General features: G+C 37.3%; 1 protein-coding gene across 1 annotated transcript in view; it reads right to left on the bottom strand.

Moving 5' to 3' along the window:
* The window catches only part of LOC106651002 (carbonic anhydrase-related protein 10), a 114,499-nt gene that overhangs the window by 35,753 nt on the left and 51,180 nt on the right, over positions 1 to 27,566 (bottom strand). The window contains exon 2 of the mRNA XM_014369327.2: positions 11,667 to 11,714. Within this exon, the coding sequence (XP_014224813.1) occupies positions 11,667 to 11,714 (48 nt within the window). The remainder of the gene's footprint in view (positions 1 to 11,666; positions 11,715 to 27,566) is intronic.

Raw genomic sequence — 27,566 nt, 5'->3', positions numbered from 1 at the left:
TGCCGTTTCTTATCGAGCAATGATGTAATGAGAAATTTGTAAAACTCAACCCAAGCTAAAGAGTATCGATAAAGTTATTAATATCACTAGAAACTCATTATTAGATCCAATTTTCAGTGCTTTACTTTCATTGAATGTAAGCTAGTCAATTTATAGCTTATTAAGTGCTACGCGCGAACATGAATATGTCATGAAAAACAATATCGTTGAATAATGGATGCACATTTGAAAAATGCAAACCATTCGTACAAACCAGTGGCTGCTTGAGTTTATTATTGGGATTGAGTGTGAGCATTGGGGATAAAAAAGTGCGGCTCGCTTGAATATTCAAGCCACTTATATGCGGCTAATGCATTGTTTACTTGGTTTGGACAAATTTTCCCCTCCTGACGCTACATTACAATCCTAATATAGTGACGTATACATTAAGTATAATCGCATTATGCTGAAAGGTTCTCAACAATACTTTGTTATTTTATTTGATAATTTTCATTTGGCGTATTTTTAGGGAATTTTTAAGGACTCAATAGCTTCATTAAATAAGGAATTACAGAAAAGCTTTATTAATTGAAGCCGCATCGTTCAAATTACCAAGTTTTTAAGCTCATTTTTGAATAGTATTTTCGTGCTGGTTTCAAGTAGCTCTTTTCTGAGGCAAAATGAATAGATATTTATGTACCTCTTAGAGAAATAAAACAGGTTGGTGCAAGGCTGCGCGTTTGTCAATACTGACTTATACACTTTAAAAAATTAAAAAATTATAATTACGAAAATTTACTGAGGTAAGAGTATTTCTAGCAATAAGACATTGCAACATAACAACTGCTATCAATAAATTGTCAAATCGGGGGTTTCGGGGCTTCTTCCCAAGAACGCTATTCTTTCGATTTTTTATACTTAAATAAGACGTTATATCATTTCAAACACAAAAATAAAAAACGCGTTGATGAAACAATTAAAAGAATAATACGGGTACGAGAAATAATATATTTCAATCCTTAATTTTGTTTAAAAAATCAGTCTGCTTACAGCATGTTATGCAACACTAACAAGAAGAGCTTTTCAGGTACGGGTCATAAATCTTTACCAACATTTTTTGGGGGTCTCCTGGCACCCAATACTGAAGCTCCCTGTGCTTAGTTTGATCTCATGGGCCTGAGGGCTCATTTTTTGGAGGATTTTCCACATTATAAAAAAATCTTTGTTATTTTCTATATTGATATAGAAGTACTGAAACGAAAAAATGCAACAATCAAAAGTTTTAAAATTTTTCAAAGAATCTGCTTGGATTTTTTCAGAATTTTTAGGACCATCTACCACTCTCTTTAAGAAGTCCTAAATAAAAGTACTTCTATATCGATATAGAAAATAACAAAGATTTTTTTATAATGTGGAAAATCCTCTAAAAAATGGGCCCTAAGGCCCATGAGATCAAACTAAGCACAGGGAGCTTCAGTATTGGGTACCAGGAGACCGCAAAAAAATTTTGGAGCAAATTCATGACCCGGACCCGAAAAGCTCTCGTTGTAAGTGAAAAATGCTAACATAACAAGTATGGTATTGAAATACCATACAAATGTACAAACTTTTACTGCACACTAGAATCGAAAAACGTTTTCTACGCATTTATAAGTGTGCGAAAATAGTACTTTATAGCACTCTAACCTAAAAATCAAAACTTTATCGCTAGTATTAGGATTTTGTGCTATAAAATATTATATGCAACATTAAAGTACTATTTTCGTTATTAAATTATTTTCGTTAAAATACAGTTGTCGAAAATTAGTAACACGAATTCTTTTAGATCATTAATTTAACGATCAATTAGTTATTGAATATGCAGAATGAATCTATTTTTCAAAATTGGAACATTTCACAAGTACAAAAACATATGCTATCGAACGTTTCAGATAAATTTAATTTTAAATTTAATTAATACATATTCTAATTTAAACTTTTGATTTTAATTTAACTTGTCTAAACTCTTTTGCGAAAAAGTACAGTTTATCACTTTACAAGTTCTTTCTTCATCATTATTCGTTCCAAGTATCGAAGTAAGTGACGAATTGGTATGAAAATGAGTTTTCGCAACACTTGTTTTAATTATCAAGCTGTCTTGACAAGGTACTCGCGTTCGCCAGCTTGGACATTCAGGCTTAATAATTACTTAATGAGAAAAATTCATTTCCTCATTCTCTGACGCCATTATTGTCGTTGTTGTAGTATTCGCTTCGTTCTTCAAGAAGTTCGAATAAAAAAGTTGACCGATTGTGCGTGTTTATATACCATTTCAAGAGGGGAAGAAATGAACGCATTAAAAATGATATACTTTCGAGTAGACTCGTGAAATAAGATATAAGCATGTATAAGTTTTACCTCACGAAAAATAAAACTAAATTCGTACACGTGAGATGTTTTTACGTAAACAAGTAAACAACGTGAAAAGTTTTGCCTCATACATTTAAATGTACAATACTTAACAGTTATTGTAAGAATGACTAACTTGTTATATTTCTGAAAAATGTTTCTACAAAATATGAAATGAATGCAAATATTAAATTGTACGATCATTGAAAAGTCATAATTAAATTAAATTTGAATGAGTGAGCGTGTAAGCAAGAAAAAAACGATAGCATTGATTTGATGTACGAATCCATTATATAAACTCTTAAGTAAGTTGGTTGAAACTTTAGTTTAGTACATTTGCTCGAGTGGCTTCAAACCCTCGAGGATTAACGGATTTCTCCTGATCGAGATCAGCTTTCCATCGGCCACTCTATCGTTTCACCGATGGCACTGGTAAACTCGCGCGATTTTCAAAGTTTGTTCGTAGTTTGGTCACCGCAGTTGCATCGCTCTGCACCCGCAAAAAATTAACAGGCGTGTATCAATTATATTCTAAAGATCAATTATCAGAGAGAGAGAGAGAGAGAGAGAGAAAGTACAAAATGAGTCTATTAACATTATCCTTTTCACGTATTTTTTAGACAACAAACACTGTTGTCAATTTTTACTTTTATCGTTCTTCAAGAATCTTTGGTTTTCTTCATGCTCTAAGATTAATTTGACGACGGGTAACAATGTTAAAAACAATGCAAATGCTGCGGTTTCATAATTTTTTATTTTTCAAATTACGCGGATATTGAAAACAATTACAAAGTTCCAATAACGCTAGCTGTAAAATTTCCGTGATTCACGGCGCGGTAATTAATTTCATTAAGTTGCATCAAAATAATTATTTCTATTCCTGTATTTTTTAATGAAACATATAATGCGACCACACAATATAATCTTTATCAGACGAAGATGATTGTACGATTTGTTTGACGCTTTGCTCCGAGTAAATTTAAAAACTGTTTTTTTTTATATAATGAGAATTAAATTCGTACAAGCAAATCTATCTATCTATCTATCTATCTATCTTCCATCTTCTATCTTTTTCTTCTATATATGGCCGATTCTCTGTGAAATCGAATGGCCAAAAAATTTTTTTTTCTGCAAATATATAAAACTTGCTGTTTCCGATGTCAGAAATGTCCCCAAATTTTATTAGAATTTTTGGGACCATCTATCACTCTTTTTCAGGGGCCCGAAGTTGGCCATTTTAGGGTTTTTTTGAAATTCATGAAAAATCACAAATATTCAAATAATTCCTGGATCAGGGTAGAATGATTCAAAAGTAAAAGTGCCCAGCAACTTTTTTGTTGGAAATTGTCCAAATTTTCAGAAAAAAAATATGCCAAAGTGATTGGAACAATCTAGGTAAGTGTAAAGCAAAAAAACTTGAAAAGGAACATAAATCATGAAATCTAATCGAGTTCGAACCGGACTTTCATTTCCTAAACGATGTAAAAAGCTTCCCAAAGATGTCAACTACTGCCTGATAAAGTTTTGTAATGGGTCTTAAAGTTTAACGCAATACAGACAACAATGTGTGGCGAAAAACATGCAAAAAAGGACTAATATGGCTGTTTTTGGTGATTTTAGGCATTTTGGGCCTAATTTTGACATATTTATAACTATAATTTGACATATTTTTGTCTATATATATGGGTAAGGCTCAGAATTTTTTAAATAAACCTGCGCTCGTATGTCACCGATCTTGACGCGCTTTTGGTATGTTATAGTACATGGTAAAAAAGACCCAAAACCAAAATTTTAGACCCCCTCCCCCCTCCTACCCCCCACTTCCGGTATAAACGTCCATTTTCTATCTATATTTTTTCTGAAGGCCTGAAGCAATTAAAAAATCTGAAAAAATTCACAAAAATACTTTTCAACAATCCAAACAACCTTGAATTTTTTCAGATTTTTTGAGTGCTTCAGGCCTTCAGAAAAAATTATTGAAAATTTTGAAAATTCATATACGGCGCTACGATGCAATACAAAGCCCGATCTTTTTTTCCACTTATTTTTGACATCAAAATACATAACCTCAAATTTTTTCAGATTTTTTCAGACAGAGCGCTGGCGGTTTTTAGCCGAAAAACGCCCTTTTTTTACGAAAATAATTTTTTTAGGGCGATATGAAGCTTTAAAAAATCTGGAAAAATTTTTTTCTTGTTTTTCAGGTCAAAATACATAACCTTGAATTTTTTCAAATTTTTTAATTGAAGGCGATAGCATCTATGGCTAAAAAACGCTATTTTTATGAAAAACGGTTCCTGGAACCCAGAGGTTCCGGTAAAAAAATTTGAAAAAATTTTTTTCGAATTCCTTGTCAAATTTTAATAAATTTTGACCGTCGCAAAATTTCGATTGGAGCTTCCTAGCTCATTCTAGAGCATAACAAAGATTCGAGCGAAATTCTGAAGAAATTTGAAAAATAATGTAATTGTGATGAACGTCTTCAGAATTTCGCTCGAATCTTTGTTATGCTCTAGAATGAGCTAGGAAGCTCCAATCGAAATTTTGCGACGGTCAAAATTTATTAAAATTTGACAAGGAATTCGAAAAAAATTTTTTCAAATTTTTTTACCGGAACCTCTGGGTTCCAGGAACCGTTTTTCATAAAAATAGCGTTTTTTAGCCATAGATGCTATCGCCTTCAATTAAAAAATTTGAAAAAATTCAAGGTTATGTATTTTGACCTGAAAAACAAGAAAAAAATTTTTCCAGATTTTTTAAAGCTTCATATCGCCCTAAAAAAATTATTTTCGTAAAAAAAGGGCGTTTTTCGGCTAAAAACCGCCAGCGCTCTGTCTGAAAAAATCTGAAAAAATTTGAGGTTATGTATTTTGATGTCAAAAATAAGTGGAAAAAAAGATCGGGCTTTGTATTGCATCGTAGCGCCGTATATGAATTTTCAAAATTTTCAATAATTTTTTCTGAAGGCCTGAAGCACTCAAAAAATCTGAAAAAATTCAAGGTTGTTTGGATTGTTGAAAAGTATTTTTGTGAATTTTTTCAGATTTTTTAATTGCTTCAGGCCTTCAGAAAAAATATAGATAGAAAATGGACGTTTATACCGGAAGTGGGGGGTAGGAGGGGGGAGGGGGTCTAAAATTTTGGTTTTGGGTCTTTTTTACCATGTACTATAACATACCAAAAGCGCGTCAAGATCGGTGACATACGAGCGCAGGTTTATTTAAAAAATTCTGAGCCTTACCCATATATATATAAAGCAGAAACGACGTGTGTTTGTATTTTATGTTCTTAAAAATTACCCGTCCGATCGTTTTGAAATTTTTACCATTCATTCATTGTACCACTGAGAAGGTTTCTATGATCTTAGAATACGTTTTTACTTTTTTGTTTTTGAGTTTTGAATTTTTTTCGTTTTTTACCACTTCGCACACACTCACCCGCTCCCCCACTTTCATCACTCATCGCTCATTGATGATATTCCACAATTATTAAAAAAGTTAATTTAGTTTAATCGTTTAATTGGCTTTGCTTACGTTCCCTTTCATACGTAAACAAAGTTGTCGTTGTCGTACGATGAACATTGCTTACTTCAAATCCTAATTGTGAATTATACCCTCAAGCACTTTTGTAAATATATTTCTGAATGTCTTTATGCAAAAAAAGTTTAAAATTTTATTTTGTTTTTATAAATATTCTCCTACTCGTTACAAATTTAATGTAAGCAAAGCCACGATTGGTATCGCTAGTGTATAATATACTCGATTGATAGATTGTCCTTTGTTACTCATAGAAATAGTAATTAATACAGATTTTAGGACGCCAACGAGCCAAAGAATTTGTCCCAGTTTTAATTCATTAGAGGTCAGAATAAACTTTCGTTATAGTTTCAAACTAGAAATATACGATAGTAACTTTTTCGTGTCACTTTTTTATTTATGTAGGTACAGCTGGAAATTAAAAGTTAATTAAATCATTACTTCCTGAGCGTATATAAATATAAACTTTATGCCAAAATGTAAGTATAGTCAAGTTTTTGTTTTGTGAATAATATAATCTATAGTCAAAACGTTTCCTTTCTAAACTTAAAATGAGGAACAAAAAAATTAAGAAAAAAATGAATAAAAATTTGTAGTTTGTACATAGCAGATACTTTCAATTATTAATAAAAAACTAATTTGGGAGTTCAAATCAACGCATAAACTTTCTAAATTAACAGTGATGAAGGTCTGAACGATAACTGGTGGATAGTAGTACCACGAGAAAACCGACATTTATTTTTACTTCAAGTAAATACAGTTTCTTGCATCTTTTTAATTTAGAATTTACTTCTGGATTTGAATGAACGAATGATGACAAAGTTTTGGGGAGGGGCGCGTTTGTGAATTCTTTTAATGTACTTCGTTGGTTTTAAAAATGATTATTTGAAAACATGCGAAGATTAAGAGCAAGGGTCTTGTATAGCAAAACTTTTAGTTCAAGAAAACTTATCTTATTCACGCCATACATGGCAACGAAATTCGTTCGAAATCGTATCCTTACAAATGTATCCAATGGAAACTGACATCAAAAGTCCAAGACTGACATTAATTTAATCGCGAATACAAAGTTATACTTAATGTGAATACACAAGACGCCGTATCGAGGAATGGAAAAAATGCAAGGTAGTTTACACGTAACTTATATGTTCGTTGAGAAACTCACTGGACTCTCAGATTCGGTTAAAACTTAGATATTAGCAAATACGTATCAAAATATGTAATACTATATGCGATGTAACTTCTACGATGGGCCACGAAGTTGAACTACTACTTTGTGCATTCTCAAAGTTCGTGGAATTTATTGTGAAACTTTGGAATCAAAAATGTTGTATCGCAATTCAGTGTCACTGGAAGAAACGATGCGGTACCACTTTTCTTAGAAAGTTGATTGTGCATTTTTCACAAATGATCGAAAACAAACACGGTGTAGGAGAGAGAGTGAGAGAGAGAGAGAGAGAGAGAAAGAGACGAAATTAAACTAATTTTACGAAACTCTTAAAAAGGATTACTCGAGGATTTAATTAAATGACCGGCTTGAAAGCTTTCGTATGAATGATAATAATTTAAATTTGCATAATATTTGCACAGACGGCTGATGCCGTATAGCGTACGGCGGCAGCGGGAGGGGCTAGGTGACAAACAAAGTTTCAGTTTGGTCCATGCGTCAAATTCATTGGGTTTGCGAAGTTTTCAACGATCCTAAACTTCTGACGTCCAATATTAAATGAAATGTCCCATGCGTATGCATATGCTTGCGCGAAAGGCAAAAGTGAGTTGCCCACACATACACACGGCGGATCCAGAGCTGGGGCGCGGGGCCGCGAGGGTGGCAAACATATTCTATGCATACATGCATGTTCAACAACGTGTCGCGCTCGGCGGCGTAGGTTGCCAGCAGCAGCGAGGTCGACACGCAGCTGTAGCAGCAGCGGTATAGGGTCGGTCGGTGTGCCATACCGAGCTCCGAGAACGAGTCGTCGTCGTCGTCGTCGTCGTGCCAGCCCCGTGTCGGCTCGCGTTAATTCACAGCATTTTAATAATTTCATTTAAAACCGCAACGAGCTTGCGAGCCAGCCACCACCACCGTCACCATCGCGGCTGGTTCCAGCCAGATTAGCATGTAAGCGCGAACGAGAAAGAGAGAGAGAGAGATTTTTCCAGCTGCTAATTTTAAGCCGCGCTTAACAAAAAGACGAGTCGCCCGAACTCTCGCTATTCAAATGCACTTTTCTGAGAGCGCGTAATTACGCGCACAAACTGTATCATGTACCTACACATAGCGCCGCACGGAATATGTATAGGAGCTGAGCAAACGCGTGAAACAGAGCCAACTGTGTGCGGTGTGCATCGATGCGCGCCGCCGACGCCACCGCGAGCTGCCTGACTGATGATTCACGAATACAATAAAGAACGAGCGAATGTTAATGCGTGTTTGTCTTGCCACTCGAGCAGCAAATTAATTACCTTGTCTTTTAAAACTTGTATTATCAAAAATTATTCAGATCGGTAGTATGACCGTTTTGCGTTTATAATATTGTGCGGTATAATACGACAAAAGATAGATACCTCGAGGCGCTTGAGAGGCTAATTCAAGCATATATTTTGAAATTTATCGTTTATACTTCCATCAACGCGAGCCATGGCACAGATTTTAAATATTACCGAGGTATATCCTTAAAAGGCTTCAAGCTTTTAATAAAAACAGTCAACGCAATGCCAGATTTTGTGTGCGTTGTGTGTACAGAGCAGGTTTCAATGAGCTAAACAATCACAAGGCATTATACGAAGAAAAAAAGGGTTAATTAGAAATATTGTTAAAGAAAAAAAATTTTCATTTAAAGTTTAAAGCATGGAGAGGCATACGTATAGCAGTGTACTCTTAATTAGCAGCCAACGCTTTTTTATTATTCTTTTCGAACAATGACCCTTCTGAGCATTGGCTTATATTCGTCCTTTGTCTTTGAACTTTATAAGTTCGTATCATTCAGTTGGCTTGCCGAGATTTTGCCCCGCGCACGCGCTCTTAATAAGTGAGAAAGCTTGCATGCCAAAGAAATAAGAAGATCAAGCGAGAAATATAGGGAAGAGAATGAGAGGAAAAACTAGGAAAAAAGGGGTATAGGGCCCGGCCGCTATATACCGACATAGAAATTCGCCGTCTTTACAGTCGCAATTTTTTAATTGAATCTTCCGCATAATACGCATGATGCGCATGAAGTGAAAAAAAAAGGAAAAAAAGTTGAGAAGAAAGATGAGAGAGCGTGTTTGAGTACATTTATCGAGTTGCAAAAGAAAATGTCCGCTAGGCTGTACTTAAAAGTAAAATATCTAATTGGACTGCACAATGCACCTTAGATTTTCATTCTACTAACTCGTCACTCATTCGCAAATCTACGAACGAATATTTCTTAAGCACAAATATCGAGAACGGCTTGGATCTCGAAGCTTTCTTTTCAGTGTCCTTAGGGTGAAGTAGCGAAAATAAAAATTGAATCTATCTGAGTGTATAATTCGTGACTGTTACAAAAAGTTCTGGTGTAATTTTTTCAAAAGAAATTTTAAAATAAAGAAAGATCATTATAAATGAATACCTTGAAAATAATGAACATTTTTTACACGGTTCTCAATATGAAGACATTGTAATTCAAAAAAGTCGAAATAATTCATGAGCGTACTTCCTTTCGTATGTGATTTAGGGAAGGTTCGATATATCTCATACTCGAAAACATTGCCTCGGCGCACACGAACACAGTAAGCAATGGAAAAAGTTGACAAAAGAAACTTGGAATATTGGCCCATACAGCAGCTCCGCAAGGTGGATGGAAATTTTGGTGTTTATGAGCTTTCGACTTACCCGTATATACACATCATGCATGTGTATAGGTTTGCCGCTATAGGTGGTGTTTACATAGGACATGATATGGCAGGTGGCTTGAAGCAGCAGCAGCACGGCTCATAAGCTCTCTCGGTGTTTGTGTGTGCTTTGAGAGGGCGTGCAATCCCAGCTTTTAATAAAAACGCCACACACCGACACACTGGCATCATCAGGCAGCAGCAGCGAGCAAAATTAAAAAAAGTCTTGGCGCGAGTTCTTCGCTTGCGTACGCTTCTTCTTCTCATTCTCTCTCACTCTCTTTCCGCGCGGCACTCGTAACTTTTGATGAAAAAAATTAGGTAAACGATGTCTCGAAGCAAGGGATAATCTACACAACGATATCGACGATGCCGAGCCAAAGTGCTCTCTCTCTCTCTCTCTCTCTCTCTCTATCTCTCGGAGACTTCTCTTTCCTGGCAGCGGTGGCGGCGAAAAGCCAAAATTGCTAAAATTTGAATATTCAACACCCTTACCTTTTGCTCGTGCGCTAAGAACAAATACTGCCTTTCCCCTTTCTTTTCGTTTCTTTACCTCGAGCTCTTTACTTTATTCTTTTGCGGTGTCTCGAGCTACGAGTAGTACGCGCTTTGAATATGTCAAATTTGAATTGAGATTGTAATTTGAAAATTCAAATAATACAATTCGCTTTTCTCTCTCTCTCTCTCTTTTTTTAATTCTCCGAGAACGTGTCAAAGAGGAATTACAATAATACACTCTGTTTACCCTGTACTCTGTTTTACGAGATGAAAAATTCACCTTTTTGCTAACGGAACTACATAAAGCTATCAATATTTCTTTGGTAGAATTGCTGAACATTAATAATGAGTAAAAGATTAAAAAATTACTATTTGTTGACTTGTGCTTAGAGATTATTTTTTTGTTTCAATTATGTTACAAATATTAAGCGCAAATCAAATGAGCAGAAAATGACAATATAATTGTTTTCAAATTTTAGGCCAGTATTCAACTACTTAAAATATAATAATATGAGATTTCACCGCTAGATGGCAAGTACCTCCATCTGTAAATCTGCAAGTGACCAAGTCCAAGTAATGATATTAGTCGAAACACGGTATAGAAAATGGAACCCCAATTGACTAAACGATATTCCAATTTAATCGATAAATTTAATTTAACTACAAAAAGGAACACCGATGCCCATCGCTGACATTACTGGTTCTCCCAAAGACATCTGAAGATATCCGCCTTGAAGCTAACCTCCGTTTGGTGCCGATGCACATAGCCGAGCAGTGACTCTCGAAGAGTCATGGTCGAGCGCGAGAAGGACGCGGTTTATGCGTTCGTTCTGCACTTTCGGATATCAGATATGTTCGGCTGATCTCCCGCCAAACGAACTGATCTGCGGACGGTCACGTCCAGCCGCCTAAAATGCTGATCCAGGTGACCAGGTAATCCAGTTTGGAGTAGTCTCCATGTGAACATCGCCAAAGAGTATTTCCTCCTGTTTGCCAAGCTCAGGCAGTTTTGCTCTTCCAGAAACGGTCGCAAGGCAGAATCTCATCGCAGTCCGAAAACGAATCTAGCCAGAACTTGAAACAGGCGTTGCTACTCCAATTCAAAGCGGTAAAGCAAACAAACCAATACTAGTGAGCCAAGCGTCGTTGGACGATTTGTTTGACATAATTGTAAACTAAATTGAAATGATCGAAAAAAGCGCGAGCAAATAGTCTAAATAAATTCAGGGCATCTTGAATCACAAAGTATGCCGAAGTGGCAACATGCAGGAATTGTAATGGCTCTTTCATGTCCAAGAAACTATTTAGATGTCCAATAATTAGTCAACAAATGATTAATTCTGCTACCAAGGTTAATCAATAATTATTTTGATGAAGCTACTTATTGAAAACAATAGAGAATCGACTTACCCGAAATTCCATCGTAGGTCCACCAATCGTCCCAGCTGGCTCTAACTTCTGTAACATAAACAAGATACTCATTACTTTAAGCGGCCAATTTCACTTTGAACGATATAATTTATATCAAGGGGAAAATTTGCGAAAGCTATTATTTATTCTCGCCGAAAAAGTACGTGCGCCGAACGGGACGTGCACGTAAAAGATGTATAATATATGCTGCGAGACGCGACAGCGTGAAAATGCGTTTAGATGAAAGTCTCTGGCGAGATGCGTCAAAACCGTGCAAAGGGAAAACAAAATATTTAGGCACGATATATAGTCGCACGAGTCTTGTCGCTGCTGAGCCTTTGCATACTTTGACTCAGTTTATATATATATGGCGTATAAGCTGCCGCACAAGGCGTTCATAATTTAGCGAGGAATTTATTCGTGCCTTCGAGTCATTCGCGTGGGAGTCACGGCATGCGAGGAGTTGCGTGGGTCAATGGCAAGCTAAGCGAGTGTAGAGCAAAATTGTTGCTTTCTCTTCTCTGATATATGCCGTACCCTTAAAGCACTTTTTTCTTTGGCTGCTGTTAAACTTTCTCGATCGAGCTTTTCTTCTAATTTAAAACGTGGAACGAGTCTAGTCGGATGATCAACGAAATCTGGGTTCGTTTATGCAGTGAAAAATTATGCAGTGAATAAAAAGGAATAAAATGTCGGACTCGCTTTATAAACGAAGGCGAGTTAGAGCGTGGAAGGGAAAATATTGCTCGCACTTGAGGAAAAGTTTGATCAAGTTAAGTCGAAGACGCGCTTGCAGGTCAAAAATCAACAATGTTGTATAACAACTGGCTGCAGCCGAGCAAACGCGCAGATCTAGCATTGGAAAGCGGCACGGTATCGGCGGCGGCGGCAACAATCCGCGCATAGCATCGCGGCGAAGCCGCATCGATCAATCACGCTCGGCTGCGTGGTCTACTCTATTCGGCGCTGCTGCCAGCTACATGAATGCTGTTGCCGCCACGCTCCTGTGGTATAACCTCCAGGCCAACTTCCTAATCGATCCCCCGATTCCAGTGGCCTACCAGCTGCTATGTATATTATTCCTCTAATACATCCCTTTGACCTTTATTCGCTCGATGGAACGATCTGCATTTGTATTTGCATGTACAAGCATGAATTAAGTGAAGCTTCGAGCACAAAAAAAAGACCAGACTGAACATTTTCGCGACTCGATCGAGGGCTCGATAGAAAGCACACATTTTTCTCGAGGACTTTTGATTAAGCTGTATTTTTCAGCGACACGCGTCGCGTACCAAACATCTGCATAGTCGAGAGAGCTTGATGGACTCTTGAGGCGTCGATTACAAATGCGTTTGCCTCTCGCCGCTGCCAGGGTCCATTAAACTGTAGCGTGACACAATGCCGAATCGACCAGCAGCAGCGTTATATCGCTTTGGTGGTAGGTAATACAGGTGCGTGCAAGCTGCGTGCACTGTCGAGCGGCGCGACGAAGATGACTTGAAACGCTAATGGAGCCACGAGCTCGTCGGCGCCGCTTTGGACGTTCGGTTTTCGTATACACCCGACTGTCATTACAACCGCTGCCGCGTGTAGCCTATAGTCATTTATGCATAATATCGGTCAGCAAAGTGCCCCCATGCTCGACCCTCGCGAAGCAGTAGCGATTAGTCGGTTGAATGTCGCGCTCTGTTGATCGCTCGACAGTCTCACAGCATGGATATCTCTTCGTTCGATTATATAACGAAAGTAAAGGCTCGTGGCTGACCTCGGACGCGCGCCACGAACTAATTGACCGAAATCGTGGCCACCCTAGAAACTAGGTACTTTTATACATAAGTGTCGGTTGGCGAGAGACGACTGCTTTTCTCGCATTCTGCACGCGCGCTGCTCTCACGGCCCGATGCAAACAGATCGAGGCGGGGATCCCCCGATGCTCGAAAACGAGAGGAGCTGCGCCGGCGGCTCGGGAGTAGCTGCTGCTGCTGTCGCGACTGCGTTCCGCGCCACGGCTTACCGAGCGACGGGACAGCAGCAGCAGCAGCGCGTCGTCTCCGATTGCAAAGTTGGCTCGTTGCCGTGACAGCTGGCGTCCCCCACGGGCGCCTCTCCGTCCAACGACTGCCGCGACTATTTCGATCTACGTATAACGTATACATAACATACAAACATCCAAGAGTAGACGAGCTCTGCGTGCCATATAGACGAGAGTGAAAGAGAGAGATGTTGCACCAGTTCAACAATTGTAATCAGTTATTCCAGCGGGCCGCTACACGTGCGCAGCAACACACACACACACACACACACACACACACACACACACATATACATACATGCAGGATGACTTTGCACCATGTCTCTCTCTCTATGTGCAGGAGCTTGCAAAATAAAACTCACCCCCGATCGCCCAGAAAGTTTACACCGACTTGGTATAGTGCGACGAGAAGCGACGGGGCGCGACGACCACTCGTATATGGCACTACTCACTCGTTCGTTTCGACTTTGCCCAACGTTTCGCTCGTGCCCCGACACACGATATAACCGATTTTATTGCAAAACCGTTTACCTCCGTTTTAACCTATATATATTTCCCGTATGTAAAGCTCGATTATCGCAGATTTGAAAAACAAACGAATTCCACTATCATTAATCGGGATGGAAGAAAGTGGCAGCTAACTCCTATATAGTAGCGTCAAGATTTTTACATATTACTCAGGGTACGAAAAACAACGAGTGCGCGCACAGCGAGTGCATAGTAATTGAGTCCTCGCCTATGGCGTGCAACTGTCTTGCTACTGGTTATATTTTTTTTAACTCGAACGTTCGCGTCGCATGACAGCGAGTCATTTGATTATAGAATACCTTAATTAAGCAGAAAGCCAAAGGCGTTAGCTGCATGCCGACAGCGGCAGCAGCACAAGAGCTTTTTGTCTTCGTCTTCGTCGTTGTGTGCCATTTGGACTTGTAAGTTTCTTATTGTGCAGGGCCCTCGTAGACTAAATTATCTAAACATTGAAAATCTATCGAGAGGTTTATACGAGCTCTCTCGGCGATACGTATATACAAGTCTGTGACAGAGGTATATACGTGCGGGACAGCTCTCTCAGCAGGGTGCGAAAGAAACTCGAACGGCGTCGAGCTGCAAAACGAAAGGAGAAAGACAGAGAGAGAGAGAGAGAGAAGTAATTGCTTGGCAAGCGCCTGCGTGCAGTTCACTATTTGCTATTTTACGATGGGCGAGGCCCAGATGATGCATTAATTATTTCTCGATGAGAGACTGCACTGCACACGTACAGTGCACACGTAGTACTGCATGCGGCGGTGGCGGCGGCGGCGGCGGCAACGTTATACGCTTTGACCGATTTCCAATCCCATCCGCGCGCGTACTGCACGCGCGCATATAAAGCTCGCCGCTGCTCGCGCCTCTCCAGCTTTGTAATGTTAATGGATTTTCGTTGTAACGACGAGCGGCAATGGCAGCGGCGAGCTTTATATATTATATACCGCTGCTGCTGCCGCGCGCAAAAAAACTTGCCTATACTTCGTTGAGCCGCTGCTGCTTCTGCTGCCGCTAACGCACATTATGTATATTCTAGGCTCTGCTGATTATGCAGGCATGGCTAATTGAAAAGCGCGCTAATATATTACGGCACGCACACGAGACATTTTATGCGCCTACTTTTCAAAAAGGCATCATCTGCCTGCCGCGCGCGCGTACTACTGCACACGTCGTTCGAGAAAATGACGAGACAACGACTGCGGCGACGTTGCACTTACTTATGCCTTAATGCATATCGAGGCTTCTATGTATTATTCTATTTGTTCTATTATTACTAATTACGCGCGCCTACCTAACACGCGAGTGACACCCTATCTATTTTACGATCGTGTATTTTAAGAAACTTCGAGTTGCATATTTAAAATAATACAAGTTAATTAAGCTTGTTTGATTTGCAGAGAATTCAGCATTCTTATTTATTCACTGGTTTTGCTTATTTACTTTTTGCCGAGTTAAACTCGATGGAAATCTGACTATGGAAAACCAGAGAAATCGCAACGAGTAGAAAAAAAATCACTGTAGTTTTGAATTTATTTTATTTAATAGCTGAAAGTGCGCCACGATTCTTGACTCGCAAAGAGTCCAAGGAATTTGATGGCTATATATTATATACTTGTATACGTGTCTGCAGTGTATGTTCGACCCGTTGGCGACACGAACTACTTGAGATTCCGTCGTATATAGACACGTTAACGAGTGCGTAAGGGGATAAGGTGCTGTAATGTATACATACTAGAGAGCAACAGCAGCAGCAAAAGCAAAGGACGAGTCGTCGGGCGCATAAGAAACTAAATCTGGAGATACTTGCAAGAGACCCTTAACACATTTGCTCATAACGAGGCTGCTGCTGCTGCTGTTGCCGAGAGAGTATATATGCGTCGTACGTCTGCATATACTGCCGCTATTACGCTCCTCTCCCATTTATATTATACACTCACATTTATAGACGTAACACAGACACAGACACACACACGCGCGTACATATAGTCGTACTTATATAGTACTGCAAACATACCATACTGATGCAAATACATGGGTGTATGTATATACCTAGTGAGAGAGACGTGTAGCCTAGCTCGCTCGCTCGCAGCATCTCTCGCTTCGAATGCAGATACTGCTACACGATAATGAAATGTGCTCCCTTATACAGGCTCTCAACTGCAGACCGGTACATTTCCAATTCTATTCACGTCTTTGGGCTTCAATAATCGACAATTTATTTCAACCTTTTTTACTTTAAATTATTAACCCCCGCTAATTGTATTTTAATTATATCAATTAATCGTTGCTGCAATTATTTTAGAATAATTATAGCTACTGCTGTTTCGAATTATACATGTTAAAAATATAAGCAAGCAGTGGGTACTCAAAGGAATTGTTGAAAATTTCAGCCAAATTTTACTAATTCAATTGTCAATTTAACCTCATTGATAAAAGCCCTATATTGATATTATATCAGAACTTTCGAATTTCGCAGATGACATCATCACATCACTATGATCCTATGATCATTTATATACGACGCTAAGAATTATTTATAGACTTTTGAAGCCATACATTCAGTAATTTTGGGTATTCAAAAGTATGTCCTATTATTTCTGAAATTTCAAAATGAATTCAATCTAATACTTTGTTGAGTTATAGTGGGATGGATTGAAGGCAGAAGTGGAGTAATAATTTTCATTAATTGATACATAAATCATTTTTTTACACTCTAAGTGCATCAGTTTCCCTACATTGGCTCATTGATAAAAACAAGTATGCTACAAAAATTATTATTCACGGCTTTTTATCAAATTTTCACTATTGCAACGAATTAAAAATTAGCTTTGGATTAAAAACAACTTATTGTTTATCTAGAAAAATTGAAAACCTCATTACTCTATGCAAGCAAAGCAAGTGAAATACACTAGATCAGCAAATGAAAAAGAGTCGCTGAGAACAGTCGAAATGCCTATTCTCTTTGGCCGTCGTAGTTCCCTTTTCATTCTCTTTGTGAAAAATCGACCGGTCGGCATCTCGCCTGGGTGCTGAGTAAAAGAAAGAGGAACGTGCGCGCGTGCGTGAAAGGTCTTCGAGTAAACAATAGAGAAAATAGGGTAAATAAGAAACAACTACTGAATGCGAGAAGTATATTGAGGCAGCAATGGCAAAAGCTAAGAGAGAAGAAGTAAGGCACTGCATATATATTTAGAGAAAGAAGTGAAAGAGAGAGAGGGAGTGATAAAGATCGGGGTTACACTTAACAGCGTGAAAAATGAATAATTCGGTGGAAATGAAAACTTAATGAAAAAATACATCCTCAGAGTGATTTCGTTTTAAAATATGTTTTACGTTGGATCTCTATGCAAGAGATGCAGATGATAAATTTTTCAACGTCTGATCGCCTAACGGTAATTTGAGAAGTTTTGGATTAGATATTCTTTCTTGCATAAAATATAAAAAGCTGCAAAATGGTATATTTTTCGACAGGCTAGAGAAAGTTTACGAGTGTAATAAGGAAATGAGGCAAGAACCGACCAAGACCCAAGTCATGAATTTTGCACTAAAAATCGTACGATTTTTTAGGTCATAAAGTTTTATAATTATACTCCTTAACGGAATTGGATAGATTTAGACATTTTACGTAGTTTTAATTACAATCAAAGTGTAAATTATCTTAAGAAAAGAAAAAATTAAAACTCAGTAAACAAAAATTAAACATCTGCATATTGTAAGAATCTTTAAGAATCTAAGACCTCAAACGAACTCTTCCATAAAGTCGAAAATAAAACATCATATTCCTACTCATATATTTCATTGTAGAGTGGTGTTTTATCATCTCTCTGGAAAATAAAAACATTATTTTAAAACGTTATGACGTAAAGCTATCAAATGACATCATAAAATAAAGTTATTCGGCGTGTCATGAATTAAAGCAACAAATTACGTTATTTATAGTGATTTCTTAAAGTTTGTTTTTAACAAAATACTTAGTTTAGGTTTTATTGCCATTTTAGGTACGATTAGTTGGGAAATTATAAAAACTATTTGTTCGATTTCATGAAACATCGAATAACATTTTATAACATAATTTATTGAATTTACACAACAAAGTTTCAAAATAATGTCTTAATTTTAATCCAGGTGAAAAAATAATTACCATTAATAAAAAATAAAAATTGAACAAGAAATTAACCAGATTGTTGTTAAGTTGTATCTTGAAACTGTACAATATATTTTGTTATTTTAAAAGCACTAGCAACTAGTAACTTTCAGACGCGCGTCACGCACGTCAATTTTTCAGTCGTGTTTTGATAAAAATTGTTATTTTGACCGTAGATATCACTTTATCCCATTTCGACTCGAACCAAAAATAACCCGATCAATCAAAAAACGGTTAAAGCGCATTCAATTCTCGGTCTATCATTTTCATATTAGTATAGAAGATAGAAAACTAAAGTATTTTTTGTTAATACTTAACATATGATTAAAATTGTAAGCTATATTTTAAAATTTCAATGTTCATGAGCTTAAAAGCAAAAAGTTTTGATTGTAGTTGCTTGAAAGATCATGAAAACAAAAGAAAAGTATTTGGATTTTCCACTCCTCTTTCTTCAGTAGTGAAAAAACAAAGGTGTAAGAAAAAAAGAGAGAGAGAGGATCAGAAGTAGTAGTGCCGGTCAGTATACAATGAAACTGCCATTATATTGGCAAGCACGTAGGTCCATATTGGTGAACACCGATAGAATTTCTTACACCTAGTTCTATGTTCAATGTTCTACTACCTCAGCTGAGTGCATAATGTTTCCGAGAGATGGATAGATTTTTGATTAAAAAATATCGACCTTGAGATAGCAAAGATTTTCCAAATACTTACGAAGAAGTTGATGTACTTATAAATAGACATAATTTTATTTTATTTTGAGAGAACTTAATTAATCAAAAACATAGTATAAAACATTTTTTAATAGAGTAACATTGTACAGCATAATTTAGTGATAGTACGCTATAAATTTAAAGTTATTTAAATAATATTCAGTTAAATTTTCTGCTCAAAATAACGAAACAAATTTTTTTACAACACTACAAAAAAAGATCGGTGGAAACTGTAGCTAAACATTTACTCGATCAATCTTTTTCTAAACTTCTACTTTTCTAGTTTTAAGTAAAAAGTATATATTTGACCATATAATTTGATGTTAAAAAGTATTTAAAAATGGTGGAATATTCTTCAATAACTATTAATTTTGAATATAATTTATAAATCCATTCGATTTTCTATATGTTTAAAAAGAATCACAATGCTTCAAAACGTAAAGCATACTCCATCTCGTGATTTATCTTGTAAATCATCAAATAGGCACAAATTTTTAGATTATTGGATTAGATATATACTCTCAAACGATATTATCAAAGAGTAGAAAATAAAGTTGATTACTGATGGAGTAGAATAAAGTATGTTGATTTTATGACTCTTATATAATCGCTATTCGACTTACTATCAACATTTCTAGAGAGTACACATTTTTTGAAGATAAATAATTAAACTTGTAAATAAATTGACTTTACAGCTCAAGCATGTAAAATCATCAAACAGAGAGAAAAAAGAGAGAAAGGAGAGAAAAGAAAACTAGTAAGAAATCGTGGTTTAGCTCAAGGAGATTGCAAGCAAAAGTTTTGTCTTTATAACGGTAATTAAACTTTTTCTAAAGTTCAAAAATAACAACACTACGTTACATTTAAACAAAAATAACTAGAAATAGAAAAAAACTATCTAGAGCAAAAACAATAAGATTTTTAATTATATCGTAGTACAGAAATAAATTTTAGTTGAAATTAAATTCCGAATAATTGAGTCATTCATTTTTGTGCTCATTTATTAACCTATTAACAATCGTAAGACACGATTTTTCTAATATGACTATTTACCATTTTAAATAACAAATTTGCAAAAAAAACCTTTTTTTCAGCCAAATTTATTTTTCAATTCTATTTCTGACCTTTCCAAATTCTTTTTATTTGGTTGAAAGTTTAATTATTACAAAAACACGATAAGTTTAGTTACATTAGTTATATGGTACTATCATTTCGACTTGGACATTAGAATGAGAGCCAGATCTATTCATGAAAGAGAGCCGCAACTTTCTTTGAAAGAGAGCAGTACCTGTGCCTAAATGGGGCAGCTCCTGTACCTATAATGAGAGCATCATATTTATAGTTCTGGTGATGAAAGTTCAAAAAGTAATTTTTTTGAACTTATTCAATCAATTTTTCGGGTCAATTCAAATGAGCTTAAATTTATTAACAAAACTGCAATAAAAAAAAGCTAATACAAACAATTTTGAATTTTTATTGATTTTTATGTCACAATATCTAAAAATGTATGAATTTTTTATCAAAAGATTCCGACTCGAGATTTAAGTAAGAGACTAGATTCGTGTAAAAGATAAATATTTCTAGACATCATCTGTAAAAAATATATATCAGGGTAGTATGCCTCAAGGTAATAAGTTCATTCAAGTTATTAAAGTTTTTTAAATCAATCTCAAAGGGAAAGTGGCAAACAGAAAATTAATTCAAGAAGTTAATTTATTTATATACGCAAGATATTTCAATCAATGCTGAAGCGTGATTGTTTTTTACCTTATTCTGAAAAAAAAAATGCTAAGCTCATAAGCAATCAGTATGGGACAGTGAAGAGGCAGCATATAAATAGCATTATCCCGAGCTCTATCGTCTATATGACACCTCGATTTACAATATAATGCATTATAGTAACAGCTTCGATAGTTCAACCGAGCTTGGGCCGCTGCTAAGCCGATCCGATTCCATTCGTTCATTCGATAGTCGACTCGTCGGTTGTCCCAATTTCACGCGCTAAGTGGTTCTCTCCAGCTCTCTCTTACGCGTATATATACGTGTTCGATTTACTAACTATTTCTAGACATCTAAATTTAATATTAATTGTACACTTCTGCACACGATTACAAGTAGACAACTTTTCATACTCTTGTTTATTTTATTGCTCAATTGATTAACGTAGAAATTTTTTGTGTTAAATTTTGAATTAAAAATCATGGGATCTTCTAATAAAGGAACAATAGAACAATTTAGTAGGAAAAAATTATATACTTTACAATTGTTGAAAATGTGAGTCATTTATTATCGTACCAGTATTATCGTATTATCGTACCAGTACCAGTCCTTCTCCAAGAGGAGCAAAAGTCCGTAGCTGTATGGCTTGAAATACTTGAAACATCCATTGAAGGATCCCAACTCTTCAACTAATATTATGGGTCTAAGATGAAAACTCACCTACTCAACGTGTGTAAAGACTCGAGGATACCACGAAGTTGAGATATGAAGAAAAGAGAATAACTCGAATCAACAAGGCAAAATGGTTTGATGCAAGCATCGGCTTAAGCGAGCTTTAACATCCACCTTTATTAAATATCTGTTTCACGCGTTGAAACATATACAGCACGAACTATAATGGTATTTTACCAAATTGTATTTTTGTCACGAATCTCTGATATAGTGATAGTTTTTTTTTCTCGTCTCGTATGCTTTCACGAAAATTGGAATAGCTAAGTGTAAGTAACGATCAGCGCGCAGTTAGCAGCGCATTCGCGCAAGAAAAATACAGGCGCGCAGACCCTCTCGAAGATTTGCCATATAGCTCTACACTAATACGTTTCGGACTCGAATTTTTCTAATTCTCGTTACTTCTACTTAAGAGCGCCCGTGAACTGTGTAAAGCGGAGCGCTGCTTTTCAAACGCAAATATGAATGAAATTGAGTCTGGTAAATAGAGTCTGACTCCGGCAAGCCTTTTTTTATCTCTTTTCCTTTTTTTCTTTTGTCTCTCTTTCTCTCTTTCTCCGCCCTTTTGCCGTGGAGCCTGCAATAGCAATCATATAATACTTTCTTCTCCTCGTTCTAGTAGTCTGTGCCTTTACAGTCTACGTGTTATTTTCAACACCTTCCGCGTACTATTGTGCAACATATTCTCCTCGCCGGCTCGTAAGTTTTTATCAAATAAAAAGCATTGTAAATTTAGAAAGACAATTTCGTAGCGATATTTCGTACAAAGTTTTCACCGTCCTTAAGTTCGTGCTGCATGCAAGATGCTACTCTGCTGTTAATAATATAAAACTTGATTATAGCGTATACGGTAGAATTTCGTCCAAGTTACTAATGAACTCACTTATAAGAATATTTATATCTTTATTTATAAAATAGAAACATCGAGTCACGTGTAAAAAAACCTCAGAAGGATCTAATCGTATACGAATGTAATTAAGTTGGACCAATAACATTTAAAATTTGACAAGGTCTTTTTTATTATTTTAAAAACTTGTGCCGTTTACTGGATATAGCTTCAGAAAAAGCCCAGCATGCAACAAGTCCATCCGAGTATCGTCTGTTACTAAGTACTTGACAAACAACATATACCACAGCAGGCATTGTGTAGCATTAAGAAGCCCGTAATATTTGCAATGCGTTAATGAATGTATCTAGCGTTAACGAGTGCCATTCAGCTTGTTGCTTTATTAGATTTGATTATGTTAGCGGAAACCAAAGCAGCCGTGACAAGCTTCTATACTTAACGGGGGGGACTCGGGTTTTCAATGAAAGCGGCGCGTGCGGCATATAATGTACCCCTGCTCACGGCAGCACAGGACTCTATATGTAGGTGTAGCAGAGGAAGCGCGCAACACATGCACTACTACTGCTACTACTGCTACTCGCGTACTACAGCGTAAGCATGTTAAAATGCACCTGGACACGTTAAGGCGGAGCTAATGAAACTTGGCACACGAGCCACTGTTATTTCTGGAGCTGCAGGGCAGAAACTCTCGGCTAGTTCTCTCTCTCTCTCTCTCTCTCTCTCTCTGGGCTTCCGTAGATTTGCCATCCGTACAATATGTGCAGCGTCCATCTCAACCATATACAATCTCGGTGCAACCAGCTACGCGTAAGTATACACAAGTGCATAGTGCGAGAGCAGAGATTTCATCGCGTCGAATCTTCAACCCGGTGCTTAAATGAAAATAATCGTGTTAAGAAATATGACGAAGCCGCCGCTATCATCGGCTTGCTCGAATGATCAAACTAAATTACACCGTTTTACTCTGCCTGTTATATCAAGATGAGATTTCTCAGCGCCAAGTGAAATATAGCTTAATTTAAATTGAAACATTTCCCCACTTAAACGACGCGCAATTGCTTTTGCAATTATTAAATAATATCTTATGCCGTTAATTAGAAGAATTATGTGAAAGAGGACCTTTTTGAATAAACCAACGAGTGGAAAGACTTTGAAATCGCAGGCCAATTATTGAGTAGAAATTTTTTTTGTTATTTTGATTAGTATTCATTATATCTATTCAATCGATAAAAAAAATCACAAATGCCAAACATCAAGAAAAGGTAATATTTTCTAAAATCGTTCTTTGACTTATACAATTATTTTGACTTTGACACTTGCAGATTAACAGATATGTAGGTAATTACCATCTAGTGGCGGAGGCTTAAAGTTATATCATTGTATTTAAAGTGGTTGAAAACTGCTCTAAACTTTTTGAAACGATAAATTTGTCATTTTCAGGTGATTTAAATGGAATTTAATATTCGTAACAGAGTTGTAACAGGAAAATCGTCAAAAATAAACCAATTAATGATAATGTAAACATTTTAAATTCATTTTTTAGTCATTTGGTCATTTTTTTATGTTGAGCATTTCTATACCAGGAGATTAAAAACATGATACATAATTCAAATCGACATCGTATGATTCATTTAAATTAAGTTCATATATAGCGTGCAAAAATTTTTCATCCCATGAATATTAACCGTTGCGCGTATGAAAATAAAATTAGGAAAAATCTGAGCAAAAGGTAAACCAAAGGGCTATGAGTATATATGAGTATCAATTTCCAGAGAGGCGCTTTTAGCGCCTGAAGAACTTTACTTGGTTTCAAGGCACTTATACAGTTTTGTGCAAGTGAAGTGAAAGAAAAAAGATTCTCTGGTTGGCAAGTGGAACGGCTGCGAAAAGGGAGAGAGAGAGAGAGAGAGAGAGAGGGGGGGGGGAGCAGCTAGCTGTGTGAGTCGGGGCAAAACAAAGCCAAGGTGCTCGGTATAAAAATTAAACTAACGCGACAATCTGAGCATGCAAGGAAATGGTAAAAAGCTTTTAGGGGAAGAGCTCCCGCTGCCGCTGCTACTGCACAGGAGCGGGCATTTTTTCATTCAGAAGCTACTGCTCCTGCTGCTGCTGCTGCTGCTACTGCTGCCGAGCTAACTGGCAGCATTTTGCGGAGCTCATGCGGGCCGCCGCCACTTTTCTCGACTCTCAGGCTTCGTAGCTCTACTACTGCTTCAGTCAACAGCACCGACGTCGCCGTCTTTTTTAAACTTCTCTCTCTCTCGCTCACTGTTCAGCAACACCGCTCTATTCCCCCGGATGTTGTCCTCCAGCGTGTGCAAGCCTCTCTAATGTCGTCCAACTCATTGTCTCTGTCTTTCTCTCTCTCAGTTCCCTCTCAAGCTCTCGAGGTGTATTTGAACTTTTTGACAAGAGAGAGAGAGAGAGAGAGAGAGAGGGTCCCTTTATCTTGTCACTTAAGAGCAGTCGTGTGCTCGTTTGAAAAGCGCCCCTAGCTCTAGTGAGCGCAGTTTCTCTGTTAACAATGCGCACACAATCTTGCTTACCTAGTCGCCTCTGATTGTGAGACAGTGTGTACATACTTATGCAGCAAAAACCGACGAAACTGGCTTACTTTATTGCTTCGCACCACTGTTCAAGTGGACATTTTCTCGAGGGGAAAAGAGACAAAAAGAGAAGAAGAGAGAAAGAAATAGTGACTAGAGAGAGCTATTAAAGGCAGTGCGACGATTGTTTTGCAATTTTTCAGCAAAGCCAAAAAGCTGCTGTGACATAATTGGCCGCTTTTAATTTATGTCTACAACAAATCGAGAAATGTAGTTTTTTTAATACGTTTCTGATTAATTTTCAATCTTTAATTCAAAGTAGTAATAAATATTCTATATTATGTAAAATCGTATTATATATTATTTCTTTTATTTAAGGCCAATAACATTTTACATTTACGTATACAAATACATTCTTATTTTCAGCGAGACATCAACTTGGTAATAAGAAGAAAAAAATTTTTTATTGAACTGCGCACAGTCAGAGGAATTTTAAACTTTACTATCGCTGTGAAATCACTTTGTTCGCGGTAGTGCATCGGCTTACAACTACTGCTGGGTTCTTTGTTCCTGTATGCGTACGTGCACATAGCCGATACATCATAACCGAAGATCCCCTGGTGGTTTACGATGCACTCACAGTAAAAATTTTCTACTCTCTGTATAATTCTTGCTCGCATAAAAACGTGTATTTTGTATGAAAAAAAGGGACAAATTCACTTTGACTTGGTATAAACCAATTGTAAAATAAGAAATCAAAATTAACAATATCTCCTACTAATCTCGTTTCTTTTATTTGGAAATTTTCCGTTGGAATAATTAAAGAATGTTTAAACAATCTTGACAAGCATCTAAGCTCTGCGACATTTTTGAATGAAAAATGAGTAACAAATTCTGCACATGAAAATTTTTCTAATCGAAAAAGTTGAAGAATATTTTTTCATTACAGTTTCACGCAGTCGATATGAGTTTCTCGAAACATTGAATATCCATCAAACAATTAATGACATTATGAGCACAAAAGCGTAAAAAAGTGTGCGTGGATAAAAAGTGCCACAAGAGCAACTGTCACCACACAAAGATGGAGAAAAATGAAAAAATACCTCATACCTTTGGGATGTTTTAACCGTGTGACTATCGGATCCCAAGAGTATTCAAGACACAAAAATCGAACACATCGTTCGAGAGAGAGAGAGAGAGAGAGGGGGCAGCAGCTCGCAAAGCGAATGTATAGGAAGGGACGTAGTAGTACTCGCGGAGCCCAAACTGGTCAAGTAAAAACGAAGCAGAGCGCATAAGCGGATGGAGCCCACATTTATCCTCTTGGCGTAGGTTAAAGAGCAGGAGCAGGAAGAGAAGAGCCGAGCAGAGAGAACGAGAGAAACGAGGTAACTTCATTCGGCTTGCCGATGATTCGATTTGGCGCTGGGGAACGAGCGAGACGGCTAGAGCTGCTGCTGCTGCTGCCGCTGCTGCGGAGGACACATCCTACCCTCCTCCCCCCTTCCTCTTCAGCGTAATCCACTTTAGTGTTTACCACCGATGCTATATACTCTAGTTCACCTATACGAAGCTCAAATACGTATATACATAGACGCGCATGTATATGCTCTGTACGGTGTGAGCCTTTAGTCCAGGTGTAAGCGCGCACAGCTAGTTCGAGGCTCTCTTCGTCCCTTTCGCTGATAGTTCGTATAAACAGCACAAGGCAAACGCGCGGGGGGTTATGATTATATATAGATATGACGCAGTTAGAAGTCATCGATTTGTGTTCCAACTAAACGTCGCCAACGATCCCACCGACGACGACGACGACGTAGCCTGTACCACCGCAGCGCGACACACAGGAGTTGTACCGGTCGCTTTTATAGCTTTTGGCTTTTGGCTTTCGGGTGCTGCTGCACGGCGCGACGAGAGACTACTACAATCTGCTTTCAAGAATCATGCACGAGCTATATAGCCTCGTCGGGGTATTACGAGCTTGTGTAATATAACCCCCCGAATATTCGCGCTTATATACCGAGCTCTATGCGAACTTCAGAGATTTCGAGCCGTTGAAAAGTGCAATTAGTTCTTTAGCGTATATCGTGTTCACGCAGGGCGCGATATGTGTGCTCCCGCAGCGCACAACTGAAAGTTCTCGATTGAAAAGACATAGAGCAAATTTCAGTGCTTCGTGAGATAAGAATTTTGTAATGATTTAATATTACATTAAATCAAATTTATTTGCGAAAAGACGTGCGTTTGTCATCGTATGTTAACTGCTCCTATATAAAAGGTTCATTAATATCCTCCCCCTGTCACGAAATTTAGACTAATTCCCAAAAATTTTAGAATTACTTTTGAATTTACTCCACCTTACTTGTATGCTTTTCTTTCTTTACAGTCCCAAATACCTTAAAGGTATACATTACCGTGAATTTACAGATCTCAGCGTCAATTGACACTACAAAAGTAAAAAAAGGCACGAGAGAAAAAAAAAGGTAGGGTTGAAAAAAAAAAATAGGGCAAGAGTATGCTCTATTCAGAGTACAATTAGAGCGCGCGTTTGCGCATATTAATTCCCCTCCGGCAGTTTTCTTCGCCACCGCCGTCGCCGCGTAATTTTCAGTCCTCGGATGGTACTATTCAAAATTTTTCAACGA

Source organism: Trichogramma pretiosum, unplaced genomic scaffold (assembly GCF_000599845.2).
Source record: "Trichogramma pretiosum strain Unisexual culture from Peru unplaced genomic scaffold, Tpre_2.0 scaffold139, whole genome shotgun sequence".
Taxonomy (NCBI): domain Eukaryota; kingdom Metazoa; phylum Arthropoda; class Insecta; order Hymenoptera; family Trichogrammatidae; genus Trichogramma; species Trichogramma pretiosum.
The sequence above is the reverse complement of the archived record's forward strand: the minus strand, read 5'-3'. Positions and strand labels throughout refer to the sequence as shown.